This window comes from Anabrus simplex, chromosome 6, assembly GCF_040414725.1.
Source record: "Anabrus simplex isolate iqAnaSimp1 chromosome 6, ASM4041472v1, whole genome shotgun sequence".
Lineage (NCBI taxonomy): Eukaryota > Metazoa > Arthropoda > Insecta > Orthoptera > Tettigoniidae > Anabrus > Anabrus simplex.
In genome coordinates this window covers 274010708-274029183 of record NC_090270.1, presented here as the reverse complement: position 1 = coordinate 274029183, position 18476 = coordinate 274010708, and the positions used below count along the sequence as shown (strand labels likewise).

The 18476-nt window shown below is 40.2% G+C and overlaps 1 protein-coding gene across 2 annotated transcripts in view; it reads right to left on the bottom strand.

Annotated features, from left to right (window-relative positions):
* LOC136875732 (multiple inositol polyphosphate phosphatase 1) overlaps positions 1 to 18476 on the bottom strand; it is a 278272-nt gene that overhangs the window by 8735 nt on the left and 251061 nt on the right. For both annotated transcript variants that reach the window (XM_067149302.2, XM_067149304.2), the window contains exons 8-9: positions 7167 to 7276; positions 4457 to 4672 (exon numbers count right to left, since the gene is read on the bottom strand). In XM_067149302.2, coding sequence (XP_067005403.2) covers positions 4457 to 4672; positions 7167 to 7276 — 326 coding nt within the window. The remainder of the gene's footprint in view (positions 1 to 4456; positions 4673 to 7166; positions 7277 to 18476) is intronic.

Below are 18476 nucleotides of genomic sequence, written 5' to 3'. Positions count from 1 at the left end.
TAAACACCTTGGTTTTGTTATATTACTTATGACCTCTTTGCTTTTTGCCACAGAGGAGACACTCACCCTGAATATCTCTAGGGGCCAGTATAGAGTGCAATTTCTGAATTTTAAATTTTGGTGCATATTAAATTTGCATATCAAACGACTTCTGCCTGTGTGATGTTAACTAATTCTTTCCTAATAACAGTAGGTAAGGTAAGGGTTATTCTGCCCGAAGGCAGGTCCGACCTCCACAGAGGTGTTCCGTGCAGTAGGGTGGCCAGTTCCTTTCCACTCCTCCATTCCATTACCCCCAACCAACAGCGCGTGGCAACCCATCCAACTCCTGACCACGCACAATGTTGCTTAACTTCGGAGATCTCACGGGATCCGGTGTTTCAATACGGCTACAGCCGTTGGCATAATAACAGTAAGTAGTACTTTTTTAATGGTAATTTTAACAGTGGTTTAATGTAAGTGAAAGCTTAGTTTCCTAAAATACGTCAATAAGAACACCTCCCCCCCCAACCCCATGGCACTACAGCCCTTGAAGGGCCCGAGCCAACCAAGTGACCGCTGCTCAAAGGCCTGCAGATTACAAGGTTAGCTGCAGTCACTTAAGTGCGGCCAGTATCCAGTATTCGGGAGATAGTAGGTTCGAACCCCACTGTCGGCAGCCCTGAAAATGGTTTTCCGTGGTTTCCCATTTTCACACCAGGCAAATGCTGGGGCTGTACCTTAATTAAGGCCACGGCCACTTCCTTCCCACTCCTAGCCCTTTCCTGTCCCATCGTCGCCGTAAGACCTATCTGTGTCGGTGCGACGTAAAACAACCAACTAGATTACCAGGTCATGTGGTCAGCATGACGAATGTTCTCGGCCGTTATTCTTAGCTTTCTAGACCGGAGCCGCTATCTCACCGTCAGATAGCTCCTCAATTCTAATCTCGTAGGCTGAGTGGACCTCGAACCAGCCCTCAGATCCAGGTAAAAATCCCTGACCTGGTCGCTAATCAAACCCGGGGCCTCCGGGTAAGAGGCAGGCACATTACCTCTACACCACGGGGCCGGCAATAAGAAACAAGGTTAAAAGAAATATTTTTATTTTTGTGTACCATCTTCTCACGAGTTCCTCTTTCTGTTATTGAACAGTAACGATAGTCATTGGAGAAAATATATAGGACGTTCCAAAATTATTCTGGTACGTGGCAGCCCTATCGTAGTCCCCTTCAGTATTTCCTGGAAGGCATGGCTAAGTTAAGCGAGGGAGCTCCCAGTTGATCAGAGGACATGCTGTGGTCCCTCCTCTATTGTTTTTTTTGTGTGTGTGTGTGGCTTCTCCATGTGCCTCCTCAAAAGTGCAACAAGAATGTTCTGTCTCTAGTTGACCTATGAAGAATCTAGTTTTCCATCATTAGGATATAAACAAGGAGGCTAGCTGTGAACAGTCAGTCAGTAGTTGTAGTCGGACAGCAGTAGTGGCTGGCTGTCGTTGTTGTGTTGAAGTGTGAAGTGTGTAGTGGGTGTCAGAATATCGTTGTGTAGGAGTACGGAATATTGTATGTGTACTGCCTTGGAGTACTAAGCACTGTGCATATACTAATGTGAGTTAAGTGTGTGTAACAGTTGGTGGGAGTAGAAATGGACCAGTGTTAACAGTCATTGTTGTGAGGAATATTGTAGTGCTGGTTCGCACTGTTGGGCTGTTGCTGTTGTGTGACCACTATTTTTAGTGTCAGTGTTGAGTAGTTCACTGTGTGGAATGACCACATGAATTAACTGTGCTGACTGTGTGAGTGGCAGATTTTCTCTGGAGTCGAGCCAAGGAACAGTCATTGTGTGTTTTGGTAGCCGGTTGCTCTGCATGCAACTGTGGAGTACCAGGTGTATGCATAAGTTTCTGCCGGTTTTTGTGGTAAAGGAAACATGATTTTCAAGGGAAATTCATGTTTTATTTATTCAAAATATTGGCCATTGGCTTCTACACACTTCGCCCATCTTTCAGGTAAGTTATGAACACCATGCCAGAAAAACTGCTTATCTTTTGCAGCAAACCATTCATCGAGCCATTTTCCAACTTCCTCGAAATTGCTGAAGTGCACAAGCAAGTGCCCCATTAATATAAAGAAGTGATTTTTTAAAAAATTTGCTTTACGTCACACCGACACAGATAGGTCTTACGGCGACAATGGGACAAGGAAGGGCTAGGAGTGGGAAGGAAGCGGCCGTGGCCTTAATTAAGGTACAGCCCCAGCATTTGCCTGGTGTGAAAATGGGAAACCATGGAAAACTATTTTCAGGGCTGCCGATAGTGGGGTTCGAACCTACTATCTCCCGAATGCTGGATACTGGCCGCACTTAAGCGACTGCAGCTATTGAGCTCGGTAAAGAAGTGATAGTCAGATGGCGGGGGAGTATGGCGGGTGCAGAAGGATGTCCTATCCAAGCGATTTCAAGGTGTCTTTCACTGGTTTTGCTGCGTGAGATGGTGCATTGTTGTGTAAAAAAATCTTCTGGCCCATTCCAGTCGTCTTTCGATCAATGCATGGTTTAAATTAATCCTTTGTTTGTGATACTGTTGTGCATTAATGGTTTTGCTTGCAACTGCTCATCTTTGCACTTTTTCTACCAGAGAGCGCACTCTTTTTCACATTGAAATCATCACATTTAACTTGTTGAAACCATATCTCAAATTTTCTAATCGATGGAACATGTTCACGATATGTTTCTACCAGCATGCAATGACTTTCCACAGCCCTTTTCTTTTGATTAAATAAGAGAGGCAATGCATGCTGCAAATGTTCTTTTTCAGGCACAAACGTCGACACGCTCACTGAATGATACAATAGAGACGCTAGTGTTTGCTGGACTTAACTTGTGTGTGTTGGTGGGTTAAGATCAGACGAACAAACTAACATATGTGTCAAATTTACATTACAATATTATATGTTATGATATTTGAATGATAGCGACTGTAGATGTCAGATATCATAGCTATTGTGGCATCGAGTTTCAGATGCGTATCCTGTGAATTATGGAGTGTTTGGTCCAGAGCTGCAATTTCCTTTCCCAGACATTCAGTTTCTTCTCCATAGCCTCAGCCAATGCCCATAACTCACTGCCGTACATTAGGACTGGTTTGATCGTTGTTATGCAGAGTCAGTTTAAATTTTCAGCATATTTTATGATACTTAGAATCTTGATAATGTGGGACCCCTGTGATAGCTGCAAAAGCTCCCAGAGTTGTTTATGCTTCCAGACTCGTGCACGCATTCTTTGCCCTTTTCTCCTCTCCTTCCAATAACTCGTTCCATACCAAAGTAAAAGATCTTACTGTCTGTGGAACTGAAACTCTTCTCTCCTCAGAGACTTTGAAAAGGTTGAGCTGGATGCCAGCTTGTCCACCTTCAACTGTCTTGCTGTCACTTGCACCATATAAATGGTTTGCCTCCAATGACAGGCTTTAGGTAGTTGTCCAGCAGAGACATCAGGATAGCCCCACAGAATGGTTCACTGTGTAAATACAGAAACTGCCAGAACAACGATGCATGTTCAGGAAATAACTCTAATACAATCTATATGTATAAGGGCATTCATAAAATTTCCATTCGATAGCCGTACAGTCCTGAATCAGGATGCCAATCAGGTAAAATTGCTGTGAGCATTGGGGCACTCATCCCACCAACGCACCAGGTTGAAGATCCCCGTGTGGTAAAACACCGTGTCCTGCTGTGTGAAGAAGTCCATAACCGCCTGCTGCATATCCTCGTCTGACAGGAAGTGTCGACACTTCAAAGCCTTTTTGAGGGGATCGAAGGCGTGATAATCCCATGGGGAGAGATCAGGACTATAGGGCAGGTGCTTGCCTTATCCACCGCCCGCTTGTTGTTGTACGTAACGGACGAGGCTGGCCTCCCGTATCGACCAGCGTCTTGTGTCAAAACGCGACCCGCATGGAACTTTATGCACCATTCCACAACAGTGGTTTTCGACAGATTTGCTGCCCCATACACAGTCTTCATTCTCCTGTGGATGTCTACCGCTGTTTGTCCTTCGGTAGACAAGGATAATATAAGAGCACAGTGGTCCTGTTTGGGCGCATTTGGTAGTAACATTGCCATAGTTCACATGGCTGCATTTCATGCTCGTACCTTGGCACGACACGACTGCCACACTAATCCCTTTGCCTACATGTCCATGCTTATATACCCACATCAGAGTCACGCTACACTGCATGTCTGCTGCAGCAACACCCTCAAATGGAAACCTTTTGATCAAGCCTTATATTTTCTGTCAATAGATAGTTACTGTGAAAACAAATTTCTTAACGTCCCAAGTAAATTACACTTATGAGATTAATGCCCGCCTGTGTTCTATGGTCATGTTGATTGGTGGCATACGAGTAAGATAATATTGCAAAGTTAATGAAATTGTCGATGTACCAATCAGATAAAAGAACTATTCTTAGTACTTACTTGAAGAAGACTGCCTCTATATTTGTGGCAAAAGAGCCCATCTTGGACACCCTCCAGAGTCGTTTCTGCATGTCTTGGTAGTTGTCGCTTCGCAGACATTCCTGGTCCTTGTACACCCCGAGGGCGGACTGGAACATGTGGATCATGGAAGAGTGACTGAAGTAGAACACACCGACAGGATGTTGTCCTCTCACCACGTTCTCGCCCTCCAGCTCACTGTGTACAATACGAGTGTTAATTAGTTACTTCATGTTCCTCAGGTATGCAAACTATCACAAAGGAAGTTGTTTACACAGTACAAGGTTGCCACAATTATGGTAATTTTGAGATGAAGTTCCAAATTAATTTAGGTGATTGATCAATCTAGTCCTCATCTCAGAGGATGATTCGGTCCTCAAATAGCAGCACCAAAGTTTATGCAGTTACAGAGAAATGGAAAAATACAATGGTGGGGCCATAATGAAGTGTACAAGTCATGACAAGCAGTGAGGTAGTTGCCATTGCTTTCCTCAGTGAAGCAGAAAGTGTTATCGCAACATGACTAGCCCTGTGAGTAACAACTTTCATACGTAATACCCAGATGCACTACTTGTACTTAAGTGGAAGTTATGCTTTGGTTTGGACTACACTGGAATAGGATGCAAATATGGTGCATCCATCAAGAAATAGTGAGTGGCAGATCAATTTAATCAATAGATGATGATGATGATGATGATGATGATGATGATGATGATGATATATGTAAATCGAACCCTTGAGCCATTCCTCTATAGGATTGGGTATGAAGTGAGATGAATCTTTATAGCGAGCTTTCATGACTGGATGCCCTTCCTGACACTAACCTCATCTGAGGAGTTAATGAGATGAGATTAAATGAATGATGTGATATATGATACTAGGAAGGGAGAGGATGAAACTCGGGTTCGGCACATAGCCTACTCCTATCGAATAGCAACAGGGTCTGCTCAAGGCTTCACGTTGCCATCAAATGGATGAACTGATTGATTGATTGATTGATTGATTGATTGATTGATTGATTGATTGATTGATTGATTGATTGATTGATTGATTGATTGATTGATTGATTGATTGATTGATTGATTGATTGATTGACAAAATATGGACCCCCCCAAATCTTAAAATTTAAAAGGTTACAAAATTAACCCTTTTTGAATAACTTTAGTACCGTAGGTAAATTTCAGTAATTCAACAGTATTTGTAACCACCTCTACCTGGATATTTTCTTTACATGTATACTATCTTTACATACTGCTGACTTAATACTTCTTTCTGCCCTCTGTAAGTCCTCACATATCCCCTTGTTCATTAATGATCCCTGGAATGTCCTTCATAGAGACTGTTTCTGTCTTAAAGTACCTACACATATCCTTCCATTTATCCCTAAAATTCATATAACTGCCAATTACATTCTCCAGCATGTTATTCCTAGCTGACATTTTTGTTAAATTCCATTTTCTAATAAATTTCTTCAACCTCTCCTTTACCAACACAACCATTCCTACTTCTGTTTCTTTCCAACCTGCACCTCCTTCTTAATCTAATTATTTCTCTGCTACAATATAGTTTAAAGCCATATACCTGTTTTCAAACTCCTCAACTCATCCCATAGGATGTTTAGATTTTTATTCACCATTTTTGACTGATCATAATTATTTTTTATAAACTCCCCCATGCCTCTTTGTCAGCCACGAGGTGTTGTCTGATAGTCCTACTTTTACAACCTTCCTTTCTATCACAAGTATTTTAACTATGACAAAAACTTCATGGTCACTTATACCATCAGTTTTTCTATAGAATTCATCTGGTTTCATCAGCACCATGTCTAGAATATTTTTCCCTCTAGTTGGTTTCATCAGTTTCTGATTCAGCTGTCCTTCCCAGATTGACTTATTTACTATTTGTTGGTCATGATTTCTATCATCTGAATTACCTTGCCAGCTAACATTTGGCAAATTGAGGTCACTCGCTACAATAACGCTCCTTTCTGTGCCGTTCCCCACATAGCCTATTATCTTATAAATTAATTCCTCATCAGCGTCAGCACCACCCTTTCAGGGCTGTACGCCCCAAAGACATAAAGTTTTCTATTATACTGTATATATTTCATTTATTAAGGAACAACCTCCTGTAATTTACAGGCTGCCATTAAAACAAGGTAAAACATATCAGATTTCATCTATAAAGTTCTATTAATTAGGAAAACTAAATTATAACAAAGATATGGTATAATTAGTGTGGCATTTCTGTGCTGCAGAGGTGTGTCTCCGGATCCTGATGGAGCCTCAGAGGACGAGAGTCACGATTTCAGGGATGAGATTCATTGAAAGTTGGAAGCACTTCCATGTGGCAGCAAAGTGACGAGGTACGGTACCACAAGCTGAGCCTTACACCAAGAATTTAATGTTTTTCATCCTTAACTTTTCCATAGCTTACAAATTATTCTTTTACCAGTATGAATAGTCCCCCTCCTACCATTTCTATCCTGTCAAGAGTACATGTACAGACATACAAAATCGGAGCTCATTCCTTTCAAATTATGTCGAACCATTTAGATAGAAATACCTCCTTCTGTAGCTCTTAACTAATTTAATTTGGAGCTATTCATCTGGCTTACTTTCTGTGCTATTTTCATGTTGTTCACTTCTCTTGGAACAGGAGCATTGTATGCAAGTGAATTGTCAGAACTCACCTGAACCGCTCTATTAAGTCCTTGATAAGAGGGCAGCCTAGATCGATGTTGATTTGATGTCCAAATCCATCCTTGTAATAGTAATGGAGGTCTTCACTGTATTCCAGGATCTGAAAGAGATGTGGAATCAGATATTGGAGAATCTCCCATGTCTTAATTTTTAAAGCAATGCAACAGTGAAAAAAAAAAATAATGTATGGTATAGTAACTGTTTAATCATAACCAATCCACACTTAGTAGAGTGATAAGAAAGAGATATTTTCCATGAAAAATAACTCAAAAATATTTATTTATTTATTTATTTATTTATTCCAATGCAGATTGTCACAAAACAAAGAATACAGTACTAGAAAATAAATAACAATGTAGGTATTAAGTATTAGTCTATGGTTCTCTCTATATTTATAATTATCCAGGTTATGGACATATCCTTTACTCATTAGCATGTGGTATCATCTCACATTCTGTTCCCAGTATAAATGTGTAAGTGTATTGGGTTACTTGAGACCCAATATCTCAATATTATTTATTACATAATCACTGTACTAGCAAAGTTGAAATTATCATCTTAATTTAATATGATAGCCAAGGGACTTGCCTTGCTAGGGGTGTATCATTATAAGACCATTGTAGTCAGCATGAAAGCAGAATGAATGGTTTGAACTGTATAGGAGTTAGGCAACTTGCCATGTAAGGCGAGATAAGTGTTATGTTAATAGCTCAAATATGCATGAGCTAAGCATTCAATTGAGGGGGGTATAATGCATTGCAAGATCACTGTCATAGTCAATGTGCTACTACAGACTCTGTCACTTGTAGCTGGGGCACTGGATGACTACTTCACTGTTCAACACTAAATAATATTAATCTTTCTTCACTTGAACTTCCCATTTAATTCAATGTTGTTGGAGTACCATAACAGCTGCAACTATGTTATCATAGCAAGTACTTAGAATGAGAATTAACATCTATCATCTTTCAACTGGACCAAACTTGATAGCTGCAGTTGCTTAAGTGTGGCCAGTATCTAGTATTCGGGAGATAGTGAGTTCGAACCCCACTGTCGGAAGCCCTGAAGATGGTTTTCCGTTGTTTCCCATCTTCAAACCAGGCAAATGCTGGGGCTGTACCTTAATTAAGGCCACGGCTGCTTCCTTCCCACTCCTAGCTCTTTCCTGTCCCATTGTCGCCATAAGACCTATCTGTGTCAGTGCGACATAAAGGAACTTTTAAAATATCATTTTTTGACTGGTTTCATGGACATCATCTTCTGACTGGACTCAAGGCTTTAGTTTGATCCCAAGATGCCTTTTCGTAACATTATTCAAAACTGACTGTGTCACGTTTGGCTGTGCATAGACCATACAGATGGTTTCACAAGATCTGTATAGATCCCTTCAAAGCAAAAACGGCCGCCTCATTGCCTAGCTGCTTGCTGATGGAAAAGAATCTACAAAGACGTAGAAATGGTTTGGGATTATTCCACAGCTGTCAATCATTAGTCCAATAACCATAAATTTCTCCAGGACCAAGATCGATAGCTGCAGTCGCTTAAGTGCGGCCAGTATCCAGTAATCGGGAGATAGTGGGTTCGAGCCCCACTGTCGGCAGCCCTGAAGATGGTTTTCCGTGGTTTCCCATTTTCACACCAGGCAAATGCTGGGGCTGTACCTGAATTAAGGCCATGGCCGCTTCCTTCCACTTCTTAGGCCTCTCCTATCCCATCGTCACCATAAGACCTATCTGTGTCAGTGTGACGTAAAGCAAATAGCAAAAAAAAAAAATTTCTCCAGGAACTACTTTTTCTTTAAGGATTCCATTGTAGGTTAGTAGATATCTCTCTTTTCTTGGTTGACAAGCTGAGGCTATTCTGAATAAACCAACTTCAAAACATAGAGTTGGGTCAAAGATGAATCCTGATGTGCTCTTCTTGTCAATCGCAAGAATGTCAAATTATCTCGTACTCCCATTGCCGGTAATACAGTGATTTTTCTTGAAGTTTTCAAAATTATTTTTTTGGAAAGTAAAGCTACTATCCTGCTTCTGATTCAATCATGCCAGGTTTCCCATACGAGTTCTCCATAAGGAGAGCCTCGGACACATACTGTGTTTCAGTCTCACTGCAGTGCCTTAAGGCACTCCTACTTATTTTGAGTGTCTTTATACTGATACCATTGAAAGATTAGTTGTTTTAGAGGCCTACCATGAAAACACTTACAAAATCTCAATTGTATGACACAAGCACAGATACGGATATATATTGTATCAGATGCAGTACTCTGTGTTGTAAATTACACATGTCTGTCTGCCACGTTCTTACTTACATTATTTCTAAATTTGCTGTAACCTTACATACATAATATGAAGTCACTTTTGATGTATCAGTACCTCAAGGATCTATATTAGGTATAGTCCACTTTCTTAGATACATTAATAATTTCAGCATTTAGTTTAGACTTCCCACCAAACTTCTACTCCAGCCAGCACTAAAATAATTTATAGATTATCTTACAATCCCTTTTATATGTTGAGTTTTGTAAGTTCAGTCATTTTCTTATCCCATTTTAACAAACAAACAAACAAACAAACAAACAAACAAACAAACAAACAAACAAACAAACAAACAAACAAACAAACAGGAATGTAGCAAATTAACATATTTTGAAATGTGAAAGACTAGACCGTTGTGGTCAGGCTGAAATATGAAAACCTTACAGTCTGCGGAAACTATTAAGCACAGTATGTAGCCTTTCCACATCCCAAGCAATTAGCAGTAAGGAAAAGAAACAATCATGTGGAATTTGAACCTCCATACCCTCAAGACTTGTCCACTATCACATCTCTGGCTCCACCACCGTCTCTGCCAAGTGAGCATGCAGTAGGGAGCTCCAGGATTTCTCAGCTTCAGAGCATAGGTTGGTGACCACAGGGCCCTTAGCTGCGTCCTGGCATTGCTTCCACATACTTATGCCAGACTCCTCAATTTTGTCTATCCTGTCTGATCTCCCTTGGTCAAATCTTGTTTACTTCTGGCCCTGACAGTATTAAGTCACAAGGGACTAGGGATGTGGTGGTGGTGGCAGGTTCACACACATAGTCTATTGTCAGAAGTACAATTAGGTAATCATAATCTCCGAACAAATTAAGTGGAAAAGAAATTTAAAATAAAACAAAATTATTCAACAAAGGAATTTTGAAACGTCTTTCATTTACACATCCTTCATGGCCCTGGTCTTTCTTTTAACAATACCTTCATATTTTGAATTGTCGACCCTTTCAATTTCTTCTCTCTGATTAATATTAATAGAGGATGGTTGCCCAGGTGTACTTCCTCTTAAAACAATAACCACTACCACCACCTTGTCCATGTGTGCACCTCCTGTTGTAAGACACATGTTCTTCGCATCTGTGTTTGTTTTACAGGTTCATTTGGGGCATCTACATTGAATTGAATAGTAGCACTCACAGTTCCTGCTGTTTTCTAGCCCATAACCAGACATCTCCTTATATTATCCTGGTTGAGGGAGAGGAGCCGATGTTTTTTTTTTTTGCTAGGGGCTTTACGTCGCACCGACACAGATAGGTCTTATGGCGACGATGGGATAGGAGAGGCCTAGGAGTTGGAAGGAAGCGGCCGTGGCCTTAATTATGGTACAGCCCCAGCATTTGCCTGGTGTGAAAATGGGAAACCACGGAAAACCATTTTCAGGGCTGCCGATAGTGGGATTCGAACCTACTATCTCCCGGATGCAAGCTCACAGCAGCGCGCCTCTACGCGCACGGCCAACTCGCCCGGTCTATGTTTTTCAGAATTGTAGTAAACACATCAGCTTGCATAAAACTAGATTGCAAGGGACAGGTGGTCCACCTACGTACTACACAAACATAATTATAATTGTATTTGGGAATGGATGACAACAGTCCCCTAATTAGTGTCTATTTACAGAATCTTTTACCCTCCTCACAGCAGGTGATGATCCCTTCCATAATTATGATTGATTGATTGATTGACTGATTGATTGATTGATTGATTGATTGATTGATTGACTGATTGATTGATTGATTGATTGATTGATTGATTGATTGATTGATTGATTGATTGATTGATTGATTGACAGTTCACCTTTCACTTCACTTTGCACACTTGGTCACTCTACTCAGCAGCTTGATACACACACACAGGTTCAAAAACACAGTCTATTATCAGACGTGACACACTGCTAAATAACAGCAACCACATAATGCACGGAGATTGGTTGGAGTAGGTGCAGGATATGAAGACCCTCTCAATTGAATCTCAGATGTGCTCAATGGTATTGAGGTCGGGTGACCTTCGGGACACTGTCAGATTTTTTAATCATGGATACTCAATTTTAGGCTTAATTACAGATGAACCAATAGTGAACATTGACCGAGAAACAAAGACTTTCATAGTCTATCAGCTTCATTTCCGTATTGATTGGTACTCTGATATAAAGAAAGTCAATACTTTAGAAATGAAGGATCCATTTTAATAAGGTATCACATACCGTACTAGTATTTTTAGTAATGAAGGATATATTTTTAATTAACCCTTTAATTAAGCTTTTCCTATGTTTACTCCAATGGACTTTAAAAAAAAAGTGGAATACCTCAAACATTAATACAACGTGAAATTACGTCTTATTGACATCACAACAACCAATAAGCTGTGATATACCTTTACAACAAAATACTTTTAAGACTCTATAATGGACTCATTATCACTAATGTGTATGAGTGAAAAATCTTATTCCACATTTTGTAATACAAGTGTAGTATGATCAAAAAGACTCTAACAACAAGTACTTTTTAAACAAATGATGTATATTTTTTACCATTTTAGTAAGATATTTGTTAATGTTTTAATCATATGAATCAATCATATTGAATGTAATATTATCAATACTAGATGTGAATAAGTGTAGAACCCATTATATGTACAAAAAGCTTAGACACAGTGAGCCAATATACCTCATACAATAGCACTTTAAAAAACTAAGATGTACCCACTAGTACTTTAATGACATAACTTTCAACACTTGATTTCATTGAAATAGTCACCAAATGTAACCTTTCATATTTGATGTTTTTATAAATTCTTTTTTGTGTGTCAACTGAAGATGATCCCCGAGGGATTGAAACCGGTATTGACCAATTTACTAATTTAGAGTAAATAAACTAATGTATTGATAAGGTGGAGATTTTAGACTTTATATCAAACAAAGACTTTGTCATTATCAATTATGAAGGTGAATACTGTCCTAGTAAAGTGATTTCAGTGAGTGAAGCAATGATCAGTTGCATGTGTAGAAAAAGAAACGTTTGGATCTGGCCAAAAAATGAGGATATACTAGAGTATAAATTTTGTGATATAAAGTGTTCAATGAATTCCCCATGTAAAAGTGACTGGTAAGAGAAATTTGTATTCTGTGAAACAATTAAATTCTCACTGGGGCTGATAAAGATATAATTATGCTCCAAAAATGCTGTATATTTCACTTATAATTAATGTGATTAAACATGAAAACATTACATCACTGCAGATAATGACAACAACTATGGTCCAAGGAGAATAAACGACACTGAACCATAGTTGGGCATCTTGGCATACAAGTATAGTCCATGTATTTGTTTTAATTATTTTAAATGTAATATAAAAAATTGTGTATGGTTACCTTATCTGTGCTAAGTTGCAGAGTTACAAAATTGTTCTTAGTTACATTCCATTGTAGCATTTATGAGTGAAAGCGATATATACTGAAAGTGGACCATAGGTATGAGAAATTACGGTATCATATATGCAACATAATCCCCCAAAAGTCATCTTATGAGAAATGAACTAAGCAGGTCAAGAAAGATGTAGACCAAATTAAAATTGACTCAACTGAAATACATACTAGGCACCTGCAACTCCCCTGGAACCTGTAACACTGACTACACAAGCCAATGGATTCAAGGAAGGAGAGAAGTGCATAAAAGTACAGTATACTGGACGCAAGGACAGTCCAAGAGAGTTAAAACCACATGATCCAAAAATGGCCTAAATGTTGAATATATGGCCCACGATAACATTCCACGTGGCCCATGGTAAGATATGTTTCTAATAACTTTGACCCTAATTTATTAAGTGTTTGCTTAATTTGCCCAAAAGCCTGCAGATTACGAGGAGTCGAGTAGTCGGCATGACGAATCCTTTCATCTATTGTTCTTGGCTTTCTAGTCCAGAGCTATTATCTCAGAAAATATGAACTGGACCAGACCTCACATGGAGATTGATTATTATTACATTTTTATCTTACGTACGCTGCTAGATGGTATGTTAAGTGGTATATTAAGGTACAGTCATTTAAGGGAAGTTGAAATCGTAAGGAAAGTAATCTTCTAATATGCTAATAAGTACTGATTCAAACTAATGATACCAGCAATAATACCAGTTGTCACATGGTACCTAGCAGAAGATCTTGGAACATCATCAGGTAGCACACGGTACTTAGCTGAAGATCTTGGAACTAAGCTACGTAGCACTCAGAACTAGCAGAAGACCTCGAAGCATGCGGTACCCAGAAGAAGACCTTTGAATTACACCAGCTAACACATGGACCAAGCAGAAGATCTTGGAATACTGCTAGAACCATGCAAGCTCGTACCCAGCAGATGACCTTGCAACTCTCTTAGGTAGCACATGGTACCAAGCAGAAGATCTTCGAACTTTGCCAACAAGCACACAGTACCTACTAGATGAGCTTGGAACTATGCCAGGAAGCATACACTACCAAGTGGATGACCTTGGAACTATACTATATAGCACATGGAACCTAGTGGAAGACCTAGGAACAATGTTAGTTTCATATGATGCCCAGTTGCAGACCTTGGATCTACACCATGTAACACATGGAACCTAGTGGAAGACCTTGAAACTATGTTAGTTGCATATGATAACTAACAGAAGACCTTGGAACTACACCAGTTAGCACATGGAACCAACTGGAAGACCTTAGAACAACGGCTGCTAGCGCACATTATCCAGCAGAAGACCTTGGAACAAAGCCAGCTAGCACATGGTACCTGGCAGAAGACCTTGGAACAATACCACCAGCATACACTACCTAGTGGAAGATCTTGGAACAATACCACGAGCATACAGTACCTAGTCGAAAACCATGGAACAATACCAGCTAGCATACAGTACCTGGCAGAAGACCTTGGAACAATACCACCAGCATACAGTACCTAGCAGAAGACCTTGGAACAATACGAGCTAGCATACAGTACCTAGCAGAAGACCTTGGAACAATACCAGCTAGCATACAGTACCTAGTGGAAGACCTTGGAACAATACCAGCTAGCATACAGTACCTAGTGGAAGACCTTGGAACAATACCAGCTAGCATACAGTACCTAGTGGAAGACCTTGGAACAATACCAGCTATCATACAGTACCTAGTGGAAGACCTTGGAACAATACCAGCTAGCATACAATATCTAGTGAAAGATCTTGGAACAATACCACCAGCATACAGTACCTAGCAGAAGACCTTGGAACAATACCACCAGCAGACAGTACCTAGCAGAAGACCTTGGAACAATGCCAGCTAGCATACAGTACCTAGCAGAAGACCTTAGAACAATACCAGCTAGCATACAGTACCTAGTGGAAGACATTGGATCAATACCACCAGCATACAGTACCTAGCAGAAGACCTTGGAACAATACCAGCTAGCATACAGTACCTAGTGGAAGATCTCGGAACAATGCCAGCTAGCATACAGTACCTAGCAGAAGATCTTGGAACAATGCCAGCTAGCATACAGTACCTAGTGGAAGATCTTGGAACAATACCAGCTAGCATACAGTACCTAGCAGAAGATCTTGGAACAATGCCAGCTAGCATACAGTACCTAGTGGAAGATCTTGGAACAATACCAGCTAGCATACAGTACTTAGTGGAAGACTTTTGAACAATACCACCAGCATACAGTCCTTAGTGGAAGATCTTGGAACAATACCAACAGCATACAGTACCTAGTAAAAGACCTTGGAACAATACCAGCTAGCATACAGTACCTAGGAGAAGACCCTTGGAACAATACCAGCTAGCATACAGTACCTAGTGGAAGATCTTGGAACAATTCCAGCTAGCATACAGTACCTAGTGGAAGATCTTGGAACAATGCCAGCTAGCATACAGTATGTAGTGGAATATCTTTGAACTATGCAGGTTAGCATACAGTATCTAGTGGAAGATCTTGGAACAATGCCAGATAGCACACAGTACCTAGTAGAAGATCTTGGAACAATGCCGGCTAGCATACAATACCTAGCAAAAGTTTTTCGAACAACACCAGCTAGCATACAGTACCTAGTGGAAGATCTTGGAACAATGCCAGCTAGCATACAGTACCTAGCAAAAGATCTTGGAACAACACCAGCTAGCATACAGTACCTAGTGGAAGATCTTGGAAAAATACCAGCTAGCATTCAGTATCTAGTGGTGATCTTGGAACAATGCCAGCTAGCATAAAATACCTAGCAAAAGATTTTCGAACAACACCAGCTATCATACAGTACCTAGTGGAAGACCTTGGAACAATACCAGCTAGCATACAGTATCTAGTGAAAGATCTTGGAACAATACCACCAGCATACAGTACCTAGCAGAAGACCTTGGAACAATACCACCAGCAGACAGTACCTAGCAGAAGACCTTGGAACAATGCCAGCTAGCATACAGTACCTAGCAGAAGACCTTGGAACAATACCAGCTAGCATACAGTACCTAGTGGAAGACATTGGATCAATACCACCAGCATACAGTACCTAGCAGAAGACCTTGGAACAATACCAGCTAGCATACAGTACCTAGCAGAAGATCTTGGAACAATGCCAGCTAGCATACAGTACCTAGTGGAAGATCTTGGAACAATACCAGCTAGCATACAGTACTTAGTGGAAGACTTTTGAACAATACCACCAGCATACAGTCCTTAGTGGAAGATCTTGGAACAATACCACCAGCATACAGTACCTAGTAAAAGATCTTGGAACAACATCAGCTAGCATTCAGTACCTAGTGGAAGATCTTAGAACAACACCAGGTAGCATACAGTACCTAGTGGAAGATCTTGGAACAACATCAGCTAGCATACAGTACCTAGTGGAAGACCTTGGAACAATACCAGCTAGCATACAGTACCTAGGAGAAGACCCTTGGAACAATACCAGCTAGCATACAGTACCTAGTGGAAGATCTTGGAACAATGCCAGCTAGCATACAGTACCTAGTGGAAGACATTGGATCAATACCACCAGCATACAGTACCTAGCAGAAGATCTTGGAACAATGCCAGCTAGCATACAGTATGTAGTGGAATATCTTTGAACTATGCAGGTTAGCATACAGTATCTAGTGGAAGATCTTGGAACAATGTCAGATAGCACACAGTACCTAGTAGAAGATCTTGGAACAATGCCAGCTAGCATACAATACCTAGCAAAAGATTTTCGAACAACACCAGCTAGCATACAGTACCTAGTGGAAGATCTTGGAACAATGCCAGCTAGCATACAGTACCTAGCAAAAGATCTTGGAACAACACCAGCTAGCATACAGTACCTAGTGGAAGATCTTGGAAAAATACCAGCTAGCATTCAGTATCTAGTGGTGATTTTGGAACAGTGCCAGCTAGCATACAGTACCTAGCAAAAGATCTTGGAACAACACCAGCTAGCATACAGTATCTAGTGGAAAATCTTGGAACAATACCACCAGCAAACAGTACCTAGGGGAAGATCTTGGAACAACACCAGCTAGCATACAGTACCTAGTGGAAGATCTTGGAACAACATCAGCTAGCATACAGTACCTAGTGGAAGACCTTGGAACAATACCAGCTAGCATACAGTACCTAGTGGAAGACCTTGGAACAATACCAGCTAGCATATAGTACTGAGCACTTATTGAAATGCTCATTTAATTAATCAGTCATTTATTTGAATGTACAGAGAATATTCCATTTTTATTAAGTGCTAGTAACTGGCAGGAAACATCTACATTCAGCAGCACATGTCGCAATTTCTTCAGGGAGATTGGAGCTCAGATTTGTTTGCTCACCAGCTAAGTTTGGAAGGTGGAATTTCGACATGATGCACACAAAGCCGAACAAGGGAACAATAGAATTCCAACAGACAACATTTCGGATGCCCGGGCGAGAGGCTAGGGCGCTTATAAGAAATGTTTGAAGTGAGCGTCAGGTACGCGATGCGTTGAGCCAACGAAACAATAGAGCTGCCGTCGATATGGCGAGACATTGGTCTAGGGGAGATGTGGCCCCAATCGAGGATTCGACGGCGTCTTCGAGGACGAGTTAATAAAAACTATGACCGCGTCAGTTAGTGACCATATTATTCGGCGAGATTCTGTGCAGGTAACATCGTAAGAAGAAGATTTTATTTACGCGAGTGATCGTGTGGGGACTCGTAAGATTTTGTTGGAAGATGCTCAGTCTGCATTTGATATACTGAAGTTTTCTAATTAAATGAAATAAGTTTCATAATGATAGATCCCTATTGAACTGTGATTACAATAGAGTAAATTAATGTATTATTTGGGTCCACCTATTCAATACAAAATGTAAATAGTTTAAATTACATAAATGATTAGGTACTAGTTTCGACCTGGTAATAGGTCATTGTCAGCCTAAAGCAAAATTAAAACACAAATAGCGAAGAAATTAAACAATGTAAAGACATGTACAGTCTCGTAAAAACATTCCATGCGAGATATTGTGCAGCATTATCTTAAAAAATAACTCTCTGAAAGAGATTCATAATAAGTCCAGTGCATGTTAAAAAGATGTTATAGATAGGAATCCTTGAGTTGCTGGAATATGCTGGCTCCTTTAAGATTCAGGTATCCAATTGAAGAATCACTGAGCCGAAGTTGCGTCGTTTATTTATGAATGAAGTCCAGTGCGCCGTATAGCATTAGAAAGTCCAGTGCGCACTAAAAAATGCTATAGAAAAGAATTCTTGAGTTGCTGGATAAGGAGATTAGAATATGCTGGCTCCTTTAAGATTCTGGTATCCAATTGAAGAACCACTGAGCCGAAGTCACGTCGTTTATTTACGATTAAAGACCAGTGCGCCATATAGCATTAGAAAGTTGATAGGGATGGAAATTTTTCAGTTGTTGGTCAAGGAATTCAACATATGCTGGCTTCTTAAATTTGCTGCTGTATATTTACAGAACAACTGAGATGAAGTTACGTTGTTTTTTAAGATATTCATAG